The sequence below is a fragment of the Coloeus monedula genome (genome assembly GCF_965178545.1).
Source record: "Coloeus monedula genome assembly, chromosome: 23".
Lineage (NCBI taxonomy): Eukaryota > Metazoa > Chordata > Aves > Passeriformes > Corvidae > Coloeus > Coloeus monedula.
The window spans coordinates 6,113,454-6,126,990 of NC_138803.1; the positions used below are offsets into that span (position 1 = coordinate 6,113,454).

General features: G+C 44.0%; 1 protein-coding gene across 4 annotated transcripts; it reads left to right on the top strand.

Moving 5' to 3' along the window:
• The first annotated feature begins 2,063 nt into the window (after positions 1–2,063).
• On the top strand, positions 2,064–12,771 carry LOC309581396 (membrane cofactor protein-like). 4 transcript variants are annotated; one of them, XR_014227044.1, is made up of 13 exons: positions 2,064–2,225; positions 3,069–3,260; positions 3,466–3,562; positions 4,170–4,255; positions 4,560–4,748; positions 5,288–5,470; positions 5,943–6,131; positions 6,241–6,432; positions 6,743–6,769; positions 7,439–7,505; positions 8,997–9,102; positions 9,565–9,617; positions 10,906–10,944. XR_014227044.1 is itself a non-coding variant. In XM_082295984.1 (12 exons), the coding sequence occupies exons 1-11, from the start codon at positions 2,147–2,149 to the stop codon at positions 9,572–9,574; spliced, it is 1,311 nt and encodes a 436-aa protein (XP_082152110.1). In that variant the 5' UTR covers positions 2,064–2,146; the 3' UTR covers positions 9,575–9,617; positions 10,906–10,966. The 4 variants fall into 4 exon arrangements, 3 of the variants coding, with proteins under 3 accessions (XP_082152110.1, XP_082152108.1, XP_082152109.1); XM_082295984.1 differs by lacking the exon at positions 8,997–9,102 and having other exon boundaries at positions 10,906–10,966; XM_082295982.1 differs by lacking the exon at positions 9,565–9,617 and having other exon boundaries at positions 10,906–10,964.
• The last annotated feature ends 766 nt before the right edge of the window (positions 12,772–13,537 follow it).

Sequence of the window (13,537 nt, forward strand, 5' to 3'; positions counted from 1 at the left end):
GCATTGTCACTTGTTTACATTGCTGACTACATTGTCTCCTTCAGTCACTATTTTCCTAATACAGTCGTTCACGTAGAAACCTCTTTCCCCTCCATCTTCTGATAGAATAATTTCTTTTGCTGAATAAAAGATGTTTTAAACATATTGGGGCTTTAAAACATCCTATTTCTTTCCGACACCACCCTCAATGCGTGGCTTTCCTTTTCCATAATCTGGTGTGCACAGGTCAGACTTCCAGACCAGCCCTTGCTGTTGACATAAAGCTGCTTTTAATTTGCACAGATGATGAAAAAATGGAAAAAGCTGTAGTAGAGTCAGAAAAGGACACTGAACTTGGTTTGGGGGGTTTTTTATTGCTTTCACATTTACTACAATGGTATTTTTACTTACAGGTGAATCTACTTTCTGTGGTGGATCTGTTGCAGCCAACGGTGTTGGCAGCACTTTGCCTACAAAGAGGCATGTGCAAACAATAGCTCTTTTGGGTTTTTTCCGTGATTTCTTTGAAACAAAGCATTTCCCAGAAATCCCCTCCTCCCTTTCTGGGTGGTGATGGAATCTCTACACAACAGGAAAGCTCTGATGACAACACCAGGATATCATCTCTTTCCTAGGCTGGGCGTCTGTGCTGCTGCTAACCGGGCCCTGGGCTCTTTCCCCACAGCGAGGAAGCGCTGCTCACGTGGAGACTGGAATTCTTTGGCCAAAAAAAAGGGCATTTTACTGTAAATCTTTAACGCTCTTCTGCTCCCAGTAGTTTCTGTAAGGATCTAATGAGGCTCAGACTGCACACAGTGCAGATGCTGCCTCAGAGGGAATTCTGTGCACTGCTCCTGATGAAGAATATTTCCTTTATTCCCAAAAAACTGGATAACCAAGTGGATAACCCCAAGCTTTGGTAGGGAGAAACAATGTGTAAAGCACTGACCATAACCCCCTCTCCCTGTCTCCCTGTGCCCACCAAAACAGGGGTGGAAGTCACCACGTGTTAATTAATATCTTAATTACAGCTGTATTTACATCTTTATTTCCTTCCAGCAATGCTTATGTGCAGTGTTCCTTTACCAATGCTTAACCTAATAAAAGCTGATGATGACAATTCTGTGTCTTCTTGGTCTATCTAGAACTTTAAGTAATTTCTGCTGTTCTGTTAAATTTTTTTGGCTGTTCTATTTTAATGCTGCTCTGCCACACACGGGCTTGAACTTCCAAAGGCAAGCAGCCCTGCACAGGGGTGTCCATCCTGCGCTGGCTGTTATTTTTAATTAATCACCGTAGGTGTTCAGATCTTGGCAGCTGCACAACTAAATACACTTTGATTTTTCCCCCTCTTTCCTTGAGCTGCCCAGGAAAGGGTTTGATCTTCTCACACCCGGGGCTGTAATGCACTGAGGGTGTTCTAGAAGGCGGAATATGCCCACATATTCAAGATTACTTTAAGTCAGGGCGTTTTTTGGCAGAAGATCTTTTCGTACCTAAAATCCTAATCCATAAAAAAAGGAGATGTAATGATTGGAACAGGCAGGAGCATCCCTTAGCCAAGGACATCCCCGAGTGAACACGTTTTGAGGATGAAGTAAATCAAGGTGCTGATACGTCTCTAGGTGTACACCGCTAATTTGGCAAGATGATCTGGGTCCGTGTATCCTACAGCTGGACTAGGTTCATTATCCTGCTAAAAACCACACTTTCGGGTCAAACATACCCTGCTAAAAACCACACTTTCGGGTCAAACACAGCCTTCCCCGAGCATGCGTGGACCTGAGCCGGGATTGCGCCATTAGCGTGCAAATTAACTCATCACAACAGAGCGGCTGTGCTTGGAAACCGACCTAACCCCGCACTCCTGCGTGCAGCAACGGCACCGAGAGGCGGGGCTGCGGAACGTGGACGAGCACCGGAGCAAATGTCCGAGCTGTGTCCGAGCTGTGTCCGAGCTGTGTCCGAGCTGTGCCCCGGCCCTGCCCCGGCCCCACAGAGCCGCGGAGGGCGGGCGCGGCCATGGCGCCTCGCGCTGCGGGCGGGGCGGGCCGCGCATGCGCACCCGGCCCCGCGCTGCGTCTGCCGCCGCCGGGAGCGGAGCGGAGCTGAGGGGAGCCGAGCGGAGCTGAGGGGAGCCGAGCGGAGCCCCGGTCCCGCTGCCGGGATGCGGCCGCTGCCGGTGCCCGCGCTGCTGCTGCCGCCCGTGCTGCTGCTGTGGCGGCTCGGCGGAGCCTGGGCTCAGGGTGAGCGGCGGCCGCTCGCTGCCCCGGGCGGGCGGTGCCGGTGGGGAAGGGGCGCGCGGAGGGGCGGGCGCGGTGCGGAGCCCCCGCGGGGGCCGCCCCCGGGAGCAGCCGGGAGGAGGGATGGGGATGGGGATGGGGATCGGGATCGTGCCCTGCTCCCCGCTCCGGTCCCCGCGGTGCTGAAGGGGCCCTCGGGGCCTGCCCGGAGGGGCGAGGGAGGGGGAGGAAGGAAGGAAATGGTTTAAGGGCGGCGGTGGAACCACGAGGGTTTGGGCGGTTTCGGGCGGGCTCGAATTGTAGAATTATGAGACTGTTTTGGTTGGGAGGGACCTCGAAACCTGTCTCGTTCTACCCCTGCCATGGGCAGGGACACCTGCCGCTAAACCAGGTTCCTGCAAGCCCCGTCCAGCCTGGCCTTGGAGCTGATTTTAAACTCCGCTCTCTGTCCCTTAGACTCGCTTTCTTTTTTCCTTAAGAAAGGACGGTGAGCTCTGCGAGCGGGGCTGGCTTGTTTGTTTTTCATGCAGCAAGTTAGATGGGTGTGCGGTGAGTTAAGTCGTGTATTTCACTCTAAAAAAGGCAAATAGACAACAGCTGTGGTCTGGAAGGAAGTGCATTATCTGGGTAGAATGACGAAAGAACTTGAGAAAACAATAAGTGACGTGTCCTGTACACGTGTAGAGCTGGACTCTGGCTGCAGTTCAAACCGAAATTAAAAATTTGGGAGTGAGTTAAATATATCCTTAAAGCCTTCTGAGTTAGCCTGGCTCCCGTGCTGTTTCACCTCGGCGTGTTTCTCTGCTCGTTGCTAAGGTGCTGTGTTGCCTTTTCCTGCCTCTCCAGACGCGTGTCCCAGACCCGAGCGGCTGCAGTACGCAGAGCTCGACGAGAGCTCCAGGGACGAGCAGAGTTTTCCAGTTGGGAGCAAGGTGACGTTCCGCTGCCGCCCGGGATACGTGAGAGTCCCGGGGATGTCACTGACCTGGACATGTGGTGCTGACTTGCAGTGGTCACCCACGGGCGTGTTCTGTACAGGTGATTTTTTTGTACCCCTTTTTTCCTCTGATATGTAACAATTTCAGTTGGTTTGTGAGTGGGAATGAGGGTTTTGTCGTATTTTAAAAGAAGCTTGGAAAACGCTGGTGCAGGTAAGAGCAGTAAATGCCACAGACTTTGTCTTTGTATGTAACTACAAAAATGTAGATTTTGGTTCTTTTCTTTTTTTTTTTCATCTCCCCAGAGAGAAAATGTAAGTACCCAGGAGACTTGGAAAATGGTTATTTTGATGCGACAGAGCTTACATTTGGTTCAAAATTGACATTTTCTTGTAAAGAAGGGTAAGTGTTTGGTGAAGTTAATGAATCCTTTTAGTTTTTTTTTTTTTATGTTTACACCTGATTTGAACCAAACCCAAATTTTCTATTCCAGTTCTGACCCGAAATCTGAATTCTACCTGTAGCAAATGAAATTGCAGCTGAATTTACTTTGATTCCCTGGTTTAATTACTCTTTGCATCAACCCAAAGCTTTTTAGGGAGGTTCTGCAGAACTAGAGTGTTACCTCTAGTGGCTTCTTTTAATGCTCCTGTGGCAGAGGGCATAAATAGATATTCATCATCCTTCATTGTTGAACAATTAAGTCAAAAACACTGAGGAGGTTTTTTTCTCCTTTTCCTGTAGAATTAGTAGTTTTAGGACTTTAGTATTAGAGAGTATATCTGAAAATGGTGAGATTTCCACAGTTCCCTTAGCGATGTCTCATTTGCTTCTGTTTTGCTTTCAAAGTGAGGCTGTCAGCAAAATAAATGAGATTCTGTTCTCATTACAGCAAAGCCTTTATGTCCCCATAATCACAGAACAGAATTATTATAAACCCATTTTTAGGTGCTTGTTGGAGAAATGAGAGATTTAATTTTCCCCTCTTTCGAAATTTTTACCTCTCTAGATACAGATTACGGGGTAATGAGGAGATTACCTGTGTTATCAAGAATGAAGGTGTTGACTGGAGTGGACCTCTGCCTTACTGTGAAAGTAAGTAAATCATTGCTGTGTTGGATTTTCTGTTCAGAGGGTGGTAGTTCATACAAAATCAGCTGTGCTGTCAACTTTCCAGTGTAAAAAATAATGGTAAAACAGGGATGAAAAATATCAGTTATTGTGGTAATTATCTCATATTAAAATCAACTTCTTGTTGAAATTGAGGTTCTGTAGCGTGACTTCAAGTAGCTGTGTCAGATTTTCGATGAAATTACTTGAAAAGCAGGGCTTGCTCTTTGAAATGAACCAGCTAACACAGCAAAACCCTGTTTGGCCAATTTTTGTGCTTTATTTACAGTAATTCCTTGTATGCCACCGCCTGAAATAGCCAACGGGAGGTATGAGGAAAGAGCTGACTATGTGTACCAGAGCTCAGTGACCTACAGGTGTCAGGATCCCTTCTCCCTCATTGGCACAGACACGATTCACTGCACATCTGATGCACACTTCAATGGAGTTTGGAGTGGACCACCTCCAGAATGCAGAGGTTGTTGGGATTTTTCATTCTTTATTACAGTGTTTGTCCCTTTTTTGGAAGCAGCGGGGGGAGAATGGACTTTCTTTCTAGGAAAGAAGAAACAAATCCTCTGGTACAAAGTTTGGTGCAGTTCCAGAGGAGGTCACGTCAGTATGGTGGATATTGATTGATTATGACACAGAATATGACTGAAATTTGAGTTAAAGCTTGAAAAATACCTGTGTGAGTGTCTTGTTGGTTGAAGTGACAAGGCCAAAGTGAAGGACCTGAGAGACCACAAATCCTGGGTAGCCACAGAAAAATTGTGTCAATGGCAAGGATGTTGGAGCCGGGTTAGGAATTGTAAAAAGCTAAGGAAGAATCCTTTTCCTAAAAACACAGCTACTGTGGAAGTGCAGGAATCAACCAGATTCCCTCCAAAACAACTTTTTTGTTGTTTTGCAACACAATTTTTGCAAAGAAATTTGCAAGTAGGGAAAGGATGTTGTGTTTGTTGCAACGTTAGTGTTAACAGATGTTTGTGTTAACAAATGTTTCCCCTCTGTCAGTGGTCAAATGTGAAAACCCCAGAGTTGAACATGGGAGAAAAACATCTGGATTTGGACCTTCCTACAGTTACAAGGACGCAGTTGTGTTTGAGTGTGATCAAGGCTATTTCTTGGTTGGAGCAGAGGTAATTACCTGTGGAGAAGATAGCAGCTGGGTTCCTCCAGAACCAACTTGTGAGAAAAGTAAGACTTTCTGTAAGATTCTGACTTCTGTTGTGTGTTGAAAGTATTTCAGCTGAAATAGAGCATCGTGGTGGTAAAGACAGCAGAAAGGGTGGGGAATACAGGAGAAAAGATTGGATACAGAGAATTAGGAGTTTGCACAATGAGGAAAGCTGTAGTATCCTTCTGCAGTAATTGAAGTCTTTGTGTATGGTTTTTTTTTTTAATGCAGCTCTTCAGCTCCTACTTTCTAGAAATTATTCTAGAGCTCAGAGAAATAATGAACCAGTACAGATTTCTGAGCTGCCACACTGTAGGGTTGTATTGCCTTAATGAATACCTACAGTGATGTTGAGGTTGTCTAAAGGGAATATTTGTACTTAAAATTAAGGGTAATAAACTACTGAGGTGCTGTCACGGGAGAACGTGTATGTGTGTGGAGTGAGTTACTGAAGTTTCTTCTCACTAAACTTGTTTGTAATTGCTGTGTTAGTTACTGCAGATGTGTGTCCTGCCCCGAAGATCCCCAACGCGGTCCTGACTCCAGCCAAGGCTGCCTATGGCAAAGGAGAGTCTGTGCAGGTCAGGTGCAATGCTGGCTGCTCCTTCCCTGATGGCTCTGCAGAGGTGACCGTGACCTGTCAGGAGCAGAATTCCTGGGGTGCTTTAGAGCGCTGTGCCTGTGAGTGAAATGCACAATTGCTGAAACTGGGGCAGACTGACAAGTTTGAGATGTCTGATGCAGTAATACATCTTTTATTAATTTCTTTACTCCCCCTTTTTCTTTCCAGGTGTGTCTGAAGGTTCTGGTTCCACGCCAGTCATAAGTTACGGCAGAGTAACAGCTGGACAAAAACCTTCCTATTCCGTGGGGGATTTCATTACCATTGAATGTTACACAGGGTACACCTTGCATGGGGAGGCTCAGATTCAGTACATTGGAAACAACCAGTGGGTGCCTGCAGTGCCAACCTGCCAGCTGAGTAAGTATGGACTGCAAAAACTCCACCAGGGTGAAAATACATCCACGGGAACAGTCCTTTTATATTCGGGAGAAATAATTTAGTGCAACTTCCTTTTTTATTTTGATGTGAAAAATAGGGTTGGATAAAATTAATTACAATATTCGTATTTAAAGTTAAATCAGTGTTATGATTTAAACTGGCCTTCTTCAAAGATTGTGTTGACAGAAGTGCTTGATGACTTGAAATAGCTCTGTGAATATTTTTATAATAATGTTTGGGTAAGAAGCACCTGTGTTCCTCTTGTGATACTGATTCCTTGTCTTTTTAGGTGGATATATTATAGCCATCATCTGTGGTAAGTGTTTTCTAAAACCTTAACAAAATATCACACAAATTATATTTTTTATGTGAAAATCCATTTTTGATTCCAGCCACGTGGGACGGCAGCAGTGTGATTTTGGAGCGTTGGTTAAAGCTGCATGATTCAAAAAAAAAGATTGCTTAGCAATTCTAGTTTAATTTAGTGTGAAATGTGTATTTTCTCGTGTGGTGAGGTCGCATTTCAAAGGCAGTTTGCAACAACTTAGCAGCTTTGATAGATTTCAGAGCTTGGTTTTACTGGGGGTGTGAGTGAATAACTCTGCAGTGAACAGGAGTGTTCAGTGCCTCTTCTGTCCTTGCATTTGTTACCCAGATTTGTATGAACTCGTAAAAAGTGACATTAGGGCCTTGTCATTCCTGTTTTCGTGTTCCTGAGCTGGTGGGGTTTTGCCATCATGGTGGTCACTGGTTTTGAGCTGAACTATCTTGCAGAGTCTTGAGTAAAGCATCAAATATTTAATTTGCATGGCTTATTCCAAAAATTAGTTGGGTTGTGGGGGTTTTTTGAGGGGAGTGTAGAGGTGGGGTAGACCTGTAGATGAAAACAAGGCTATTTCTGCAAAATTTTTTGATGCTTTTTTGTCAGCTGGAGATGATCTTTATCACTCAAAGGCTTTTTTTTTTTTTTAAATTCTTCCTAAAGTGATTGTGGTAATTGTGGTGCTCCTGGCAGCCTTCTGGGTCTACAAGAAATTCTTCTCACAGAATGGGTGAGTAAGCTTCCTTTTTTATTAATATTGCAAATTTCCAAATGACTGAGCCAAAGCTGTGCTGATGTTTAAGTTCTTTGAGCTTTGTGTGCCCTTTCTTTTTCAAATGTCTGATTTTGTGTGAGCTCCTGCCAGCAGCTGATGGAAGCTAAAGCCTAACCTTGTATTTGACTTTGGGTTTGGATCTGCTGTTCAGCTCAGCTGCTAATTAACGCTTGCACTAATTTCAAGGAAGGAAAAATCCCGTTCTTAAGTGTGTGTTTGGCAACGTCCACTGGACGAGGAAAGCATTTTGTCCATCTGCTTCAAACATGTCAGTTTATCTGCTGAAGCCAGGGGGAGCATTGGTTGTGTGGGCTTGTGCTGCCAAAAGGTTTTCAGGTTTTTCTTTTCCTCCTGCAGTCCCAGTGTTGGTGTCCATTGTTAAAGACTTGCAAAATCAACTGTAAAATATTAGATTTGTGCATGAGCAATTAGTGTTCTGTTTTTAATGAGACATGTAGGGTGTTTTAAACTTTATCTTCAGAACAACTGGGGTTTATGTGTGGTTTTTCATGGAGGGGTGGCAGGAGATTTAAATGCCTCTTTGTGCATTGCTTTTTGCTGTGATACCTGATTTTATCTTCTGGAAAAAACCTTTTTTGTCAGAGAAATATTTTGTAACACAAAACACTGACCCAATCCAGAGCAGGTTAGGTGGTACACACGGAATGTTGGGATAAGCATCTCATCAAAACTGTGTTGTCTTTTACCAAAATCTGTTGGGATTTATCTGGAGGACATGAAACAAAGGAAGGGATGCTTTAAAGGAAGTAAACCAGTGGGAAGATTCCTGTGGTTCCTATTCATAGTAAAGTACACACAGAGGACTAGGGAGAGCCCTGGAGGTGGTTTATATCCAGTGAGATTTTGGCCTTAGTGTCTTTTGAACCGACACTGCAGTATCAGTCCAAGGGCCAGAGTGTGCTGCTGAGTAATTTGGTGCTTTTGAGTCACTGCTTTTCATCCAGTGCTTGAATATTCTGCAGCCTGGATGGGCCAGAGAAGAGCTCTTGGCAGTTCAGGGCAGCACTTGCTGCCTTCATCCGTGGAGAGACTTCTCAGGGTGTAGAAAGCAGGAGGGATCTAAACCAGCATCATCAAAAATTAAAGAATGTGACATTCCTGAATATTTGACAGCATGAAAAGCCTTATTGTGCCCAGTGCTTCCCTTTATCTTCCTCTCTGTGAACATCTGACTGTTAAAGCTCTTTCGTGTCTGAAAACCCTGATCTAATCTCCTTTCATTAAGGCCTCCATCTCCCTGTGTAGTGTTCTGAGTTCCTGATGCAGCTGAGCCTTTGTGAGCTGTTGTGCTTCCAGCCCCTGATCCTTGCTGGTTTGTAGCCTCCAAATGGCAGCAAATCTTTCCTCAGCCTCTCTTTCTTTTGTGTTTAAAATGCCACTTGGATGGGACATTCAATTAGACCTTTCTCCCCTTCTGCTGTTCAGCTCGTACACAGTTGATGAGAGTTGCAAGGAAACATGTATTTTAAAAACTAATGTCCCAGCTGAGATGGAAGAAACTGCACAAATGAATTAATTGAATCTTTAAAAGGTATAACTTTCCACTTCATTTGGACTTTTTTGCAATGCAGCATAAGTGTCTTTTTTGTTGTGGTTTACTTGGAATTTCGGGAGTGTGGAATCCGGCTAGCTGGGAACCTTGGCTTCCTGTAGGAAAGAATATCTTAACCTTTCATTCATTTTGGGAGAACAGGATGTAATACATAAAGAATTATCATCTAGCACTCTCAGTAATAGCTTCCAGTGATTGTAAATCCCATTTCTTGGTGTTGTCTTTGAGGAATGAGTAGCGTATTGCCTTCAATGCTCAGCAGAATGTTTGCACCCATTCCAGTGGTGAGTTACTTTACTTAGCTGATTGTCAATTCCCTGTAATCAGAAGCTGGAAACCACCTTTGGACACTACAACTCTGAAAGTAGTTGTGCATCCCTTCAGAGAAAACCAGATCACATCTCTCACAATTACTGATTCATCTGCATTTTTGCTTTCTAGAAGAGAATAAACAAAGGTTCTAACAAGATCTTTTGAAGCCTTCTTATGAAAAGGTGATTTCTTTTTCAAATTCAGAGTTCTGTAGCCCTAAAAAGGATCATAACACAGTTGCTTGTTTGCTGCTGCTGTCCTCTCCTGTACTTTAACCTAAAGCTCAGCCCAGTGGTGAGATGCATGTGATGAGTGTTGGGGTTCCTCCTGCACTTGTGTAGGGTCAGACAAGCTCTTCCAAAATCTGACTCTCCAAACCTTGTTTGAACAGAACGCTTTGCAGACAGGACAGCTCAGTTTGACTGTTCCTTGACAGGATTTTGTCGTTGCTGCCTTAACAGAGCTGGAACTACAAATATTTTTTGAACCAGCATCTTCTTTTTTTGTGTTGCTTTTCTCCACTGCACAAATTCTGAGGAGGTGACGGGTTCTCTTATTCCAGCTTAATGCAAAGGTCTTTCATGTGCATAGTCTTGATTTTATTGACTTGTAAAGGACAAGTGAATTTTCAGTGTTTTTGGTGAGTTTTTATATGAAGATTAAGCTTGGCATTTCTTCTAAAATATTGTATAGATTAAGGAATATCATCTTCACTGTGAAGAAAGATGTTTCTAATTAAGATAGGATTCATTTTCTGAGTTAGTTGGGCTTATTTTTGGAGAGAGAAAAGGAATTGGGAGATAGAACAGAATAGAATTCTTCATTCCAATCTTACCTGTACACATGATATGAGAAATTACTGGTCTGGTGTGTGAAAACACTGTTAAAGTCTGGAAGTTTTCTTATGGAATGTGGAACTCCTTAGAGACTTGGAGTAATAGCACCGAGGTTTGGCGTGGAGTGGGTTTTTTGGTAAAGCAAAACAGGAGTTATTCAAGAACTTGGGACATACATAAGAATGTTATTGTGAATTTTAATTCTTGAATGTTTAAGTATTGTAAAGTTGCTGCTAGTGGAGTGCAGAATCAAAATCCACACAGAATAATAGTCCATTTCTGGTTAGATAAACAACACACTGTGATGAAAATGAATTTCAGGGTGCACCTGGTAGAGTTCTGGGAATCCTGTACCTGTTCTGGTGTTAGTTTTTGGTAATATCAGTCATCACTTGAAACGATCCCATTGGATCAAGGGCTCTTCTCCTCCTTGGGTCATTCCTAACAGTTCAGTAGCTGAATGAAGCTCAAATCTCCTCAGTCCAGCAGTTGCTTGGGAAAGAGAGGATAAAGAATGACCCAGTTTGTGACTTTACCTGCTGCTTTAATGATAAAACTAAGGATGTGCTTCAGTGTAAATGTAAAACCTGTTGAAATGTAAAACCTCTGATTTGACTTGTTTTTTTGTTTGTAGGAAACGTGAGAGCACTCCCAGTTCTGCCGAATATAAGATGTGTAAAGCATGACTGGCCTTGTTGGGGGGGTGGGAGGGACTTTGTGGTGGAATATCCCTGTCAGAGCTGCAAAATTACTGCCCTTGCAGTGAGTTGCTGTCGATGAGTTCCTTGTGCTGTGTCTTGCTCTGCTGATGAACTGCAGGAGGAGATGCTTAATAGGATAAAAAGTGTGTATGTATATAGGTAACACAGATAGATCCTGCTTCGCCTTCTGTGCCCCTCATTGTCCTTCTGTGCATGTGAGCTGGGGGAAAGGCAATACCTGTGGCATGCCAGAGTCTGTGGGAGTGCTGGAATGTCACTGTCCCAGTGCCAGCTGCTGCTGCCTGCTGCCTTCAGTGCCACCTCTTTGCTTTCAGAAGATGTCCAGTATTCTCCTCTCTCCTGTAGAGCTCTGATCACTCAAACCTGGTTGTCCTTCCCGTCCCTTTTTGCAGTTGAGGTGGTGTAAATGGTTCTGTTGTTTTCTTTGTACTCTGAAATGTGTTGTTGCTCATTCCCTGAAGAGTTTGGTGCCGTTGAAGGCGATGTCATTTGGGAACGATCACAATCAAGATCTTATATACTCTACCTCTTTGTTTGCCAAGGTGGTTGTTGTATATATAGTGAATTAAAGTGTGCCTTGAAATCAGAGTTTTATAGCTTTTCCTTTGCTTTTAAGAAGGAAAAAAGCCATATATATATATTTCTGATTCTTTGGTATAATCCACCAAAGACTGCAGCGGATTTGTTCGAGCAGGAAACTGAAGGGTTCTGTAGCAGAGGCATCCCCTGCCTGTTGACAGGAGCTCCCTAATTAAAGGAACTGCTGAGAGCTCAGTGGTGACCATGTCCTGTCATGAGCACAGTGGAAGCTCCTTAGGGTGCTTGATTTTTAGGGAATCTTGATGTCAGTTCTGGAGATCTTCTGTTGATTTGAAGGGCAGAAATGGATGCTGTGCGATTCCCCCATCCTTGCTTTTTTACTTGAAGTCACATATTCCACATTTCTAACCTCTGTCTGTGGACTGTGATGTTAAATCAAGCTCTGAAAGGCTGGATTTAGCATCACATTCGTGTTCAGAAGCAGAAGTTTTTCCCTGTCACTCACTTTTCACGTTAAAGGAAAACCAGACTGGCTCAGTTGTGGGAGTGCTGGTAGATGTGGTGGTCTCTTGTTTGCTGTTTGTTCATCAAGGTTTTAGTCCAGGTTCTGACTCCAGGAGCTCCCACCACAGTGTTTGCCATTAGTTGAGACTCATTGCTACTTCTAATTCCTTGGCAAACCCCAGACTTTAGCTTCATGAATCTCACTATCAACATGCAGGCAGCTTCTAAGAACCAGTTTTCGCAGAAAACCCAAATAGCCTCACTTCAGATGCCTGAGGCAGCACTGAAACGACTCTGGCTTGTCTGTGGCTGCTTGGCACTGCTCTCCCTGTCATCATCAGATTGTTGGAGTGGCACAGAACTGTTTAGGGCTTTATAGAGCTTTTTTGGGACAATCCCAGCAGTTGTATTATTAGAGTTCATAATAGGCTGTCGTTATTAGAAAGGGGCTTTGGCTCTGCAGAAGGATTTGCTGTTCGTGGCCTGGCTGATATCTGAGTTTGAGAGTTGTTTGTAAACACTGGGATGTGTGATTGGGAGTGAGTGCAGTGGTGGTCAGGAGCTCAGCTTGCTTTGCGTGGCATCTGCAATGTCCTCAAATACACTGAAATGCACTTCACTGGCAAGTGAAATCACTGTAAAAGTTGGCCGTATTTTTGCACTTCTTTCTGGATGTAAAGATTAGCGATGATTTGTAATATTGCAAATAAAAATGTTAAATTATTTAGCAGTAAGTGTTTGTCTTTCATTCGTCATGGTGCTGAGCAGCTCTTTTCCCATTGTTACCCAGCTGATTTTTCATGTCCCAAACATCAGGTGGTAACTGCTGAGATTGAAGTTTGCAGCTCGTGCACAGAGTTACTCAGTGGTAGTGTAGGGGATGTGTTTTAATTTGCTGAGCAGCCTTTGGGGGTTTTCTTTTAGAATTGCAGAGAGTTTCCCAGAACCTCCAAAACTTTCCAGTGTTGACTCCTGAAAAACTTGGTGAAAAGTTGATGGAGAAGAGGAAGATTATCCTGGGGCTGTTCTGGTGGAACACTTGAGGCAAAGCCCAGAGGGTGTTTTGGCCCTTTTGTCCAGTGTGTGACAAATGCAATCCCTAGGGAATACAGCCCTGGTGGGTTTAGGTTTAGGAATTGTAGGGGTTTCACACTTGAAATGTACTTAATTTCTGTGGCAAAGCCATGTGTGGAGTCAGCTGCCTGACAGAGTGAAGCCTTTCAGAAGGTGGAATAGAAAAAATAACCTCATATGCTGTATTTCTTTCCCAGTTTGTGGTTGTGACACTCAAAGTGAGTTGGTGTGGAAATGATGCCAGACTAAACAACTGTGCACCATGAAGTTCTGGGTTTGCAGTGAGCATTGAGGGGATAAGCAGAGTTTCTGGTGGAAGGTGTCCCTGCCCATGGGCATGGAATGGGATGATCTTTATGGTCCCTTCCAACCCAAACCATTCTGGGATTCTGCTCTGTGATTCTAGGAATCTGACTTAAACACTAC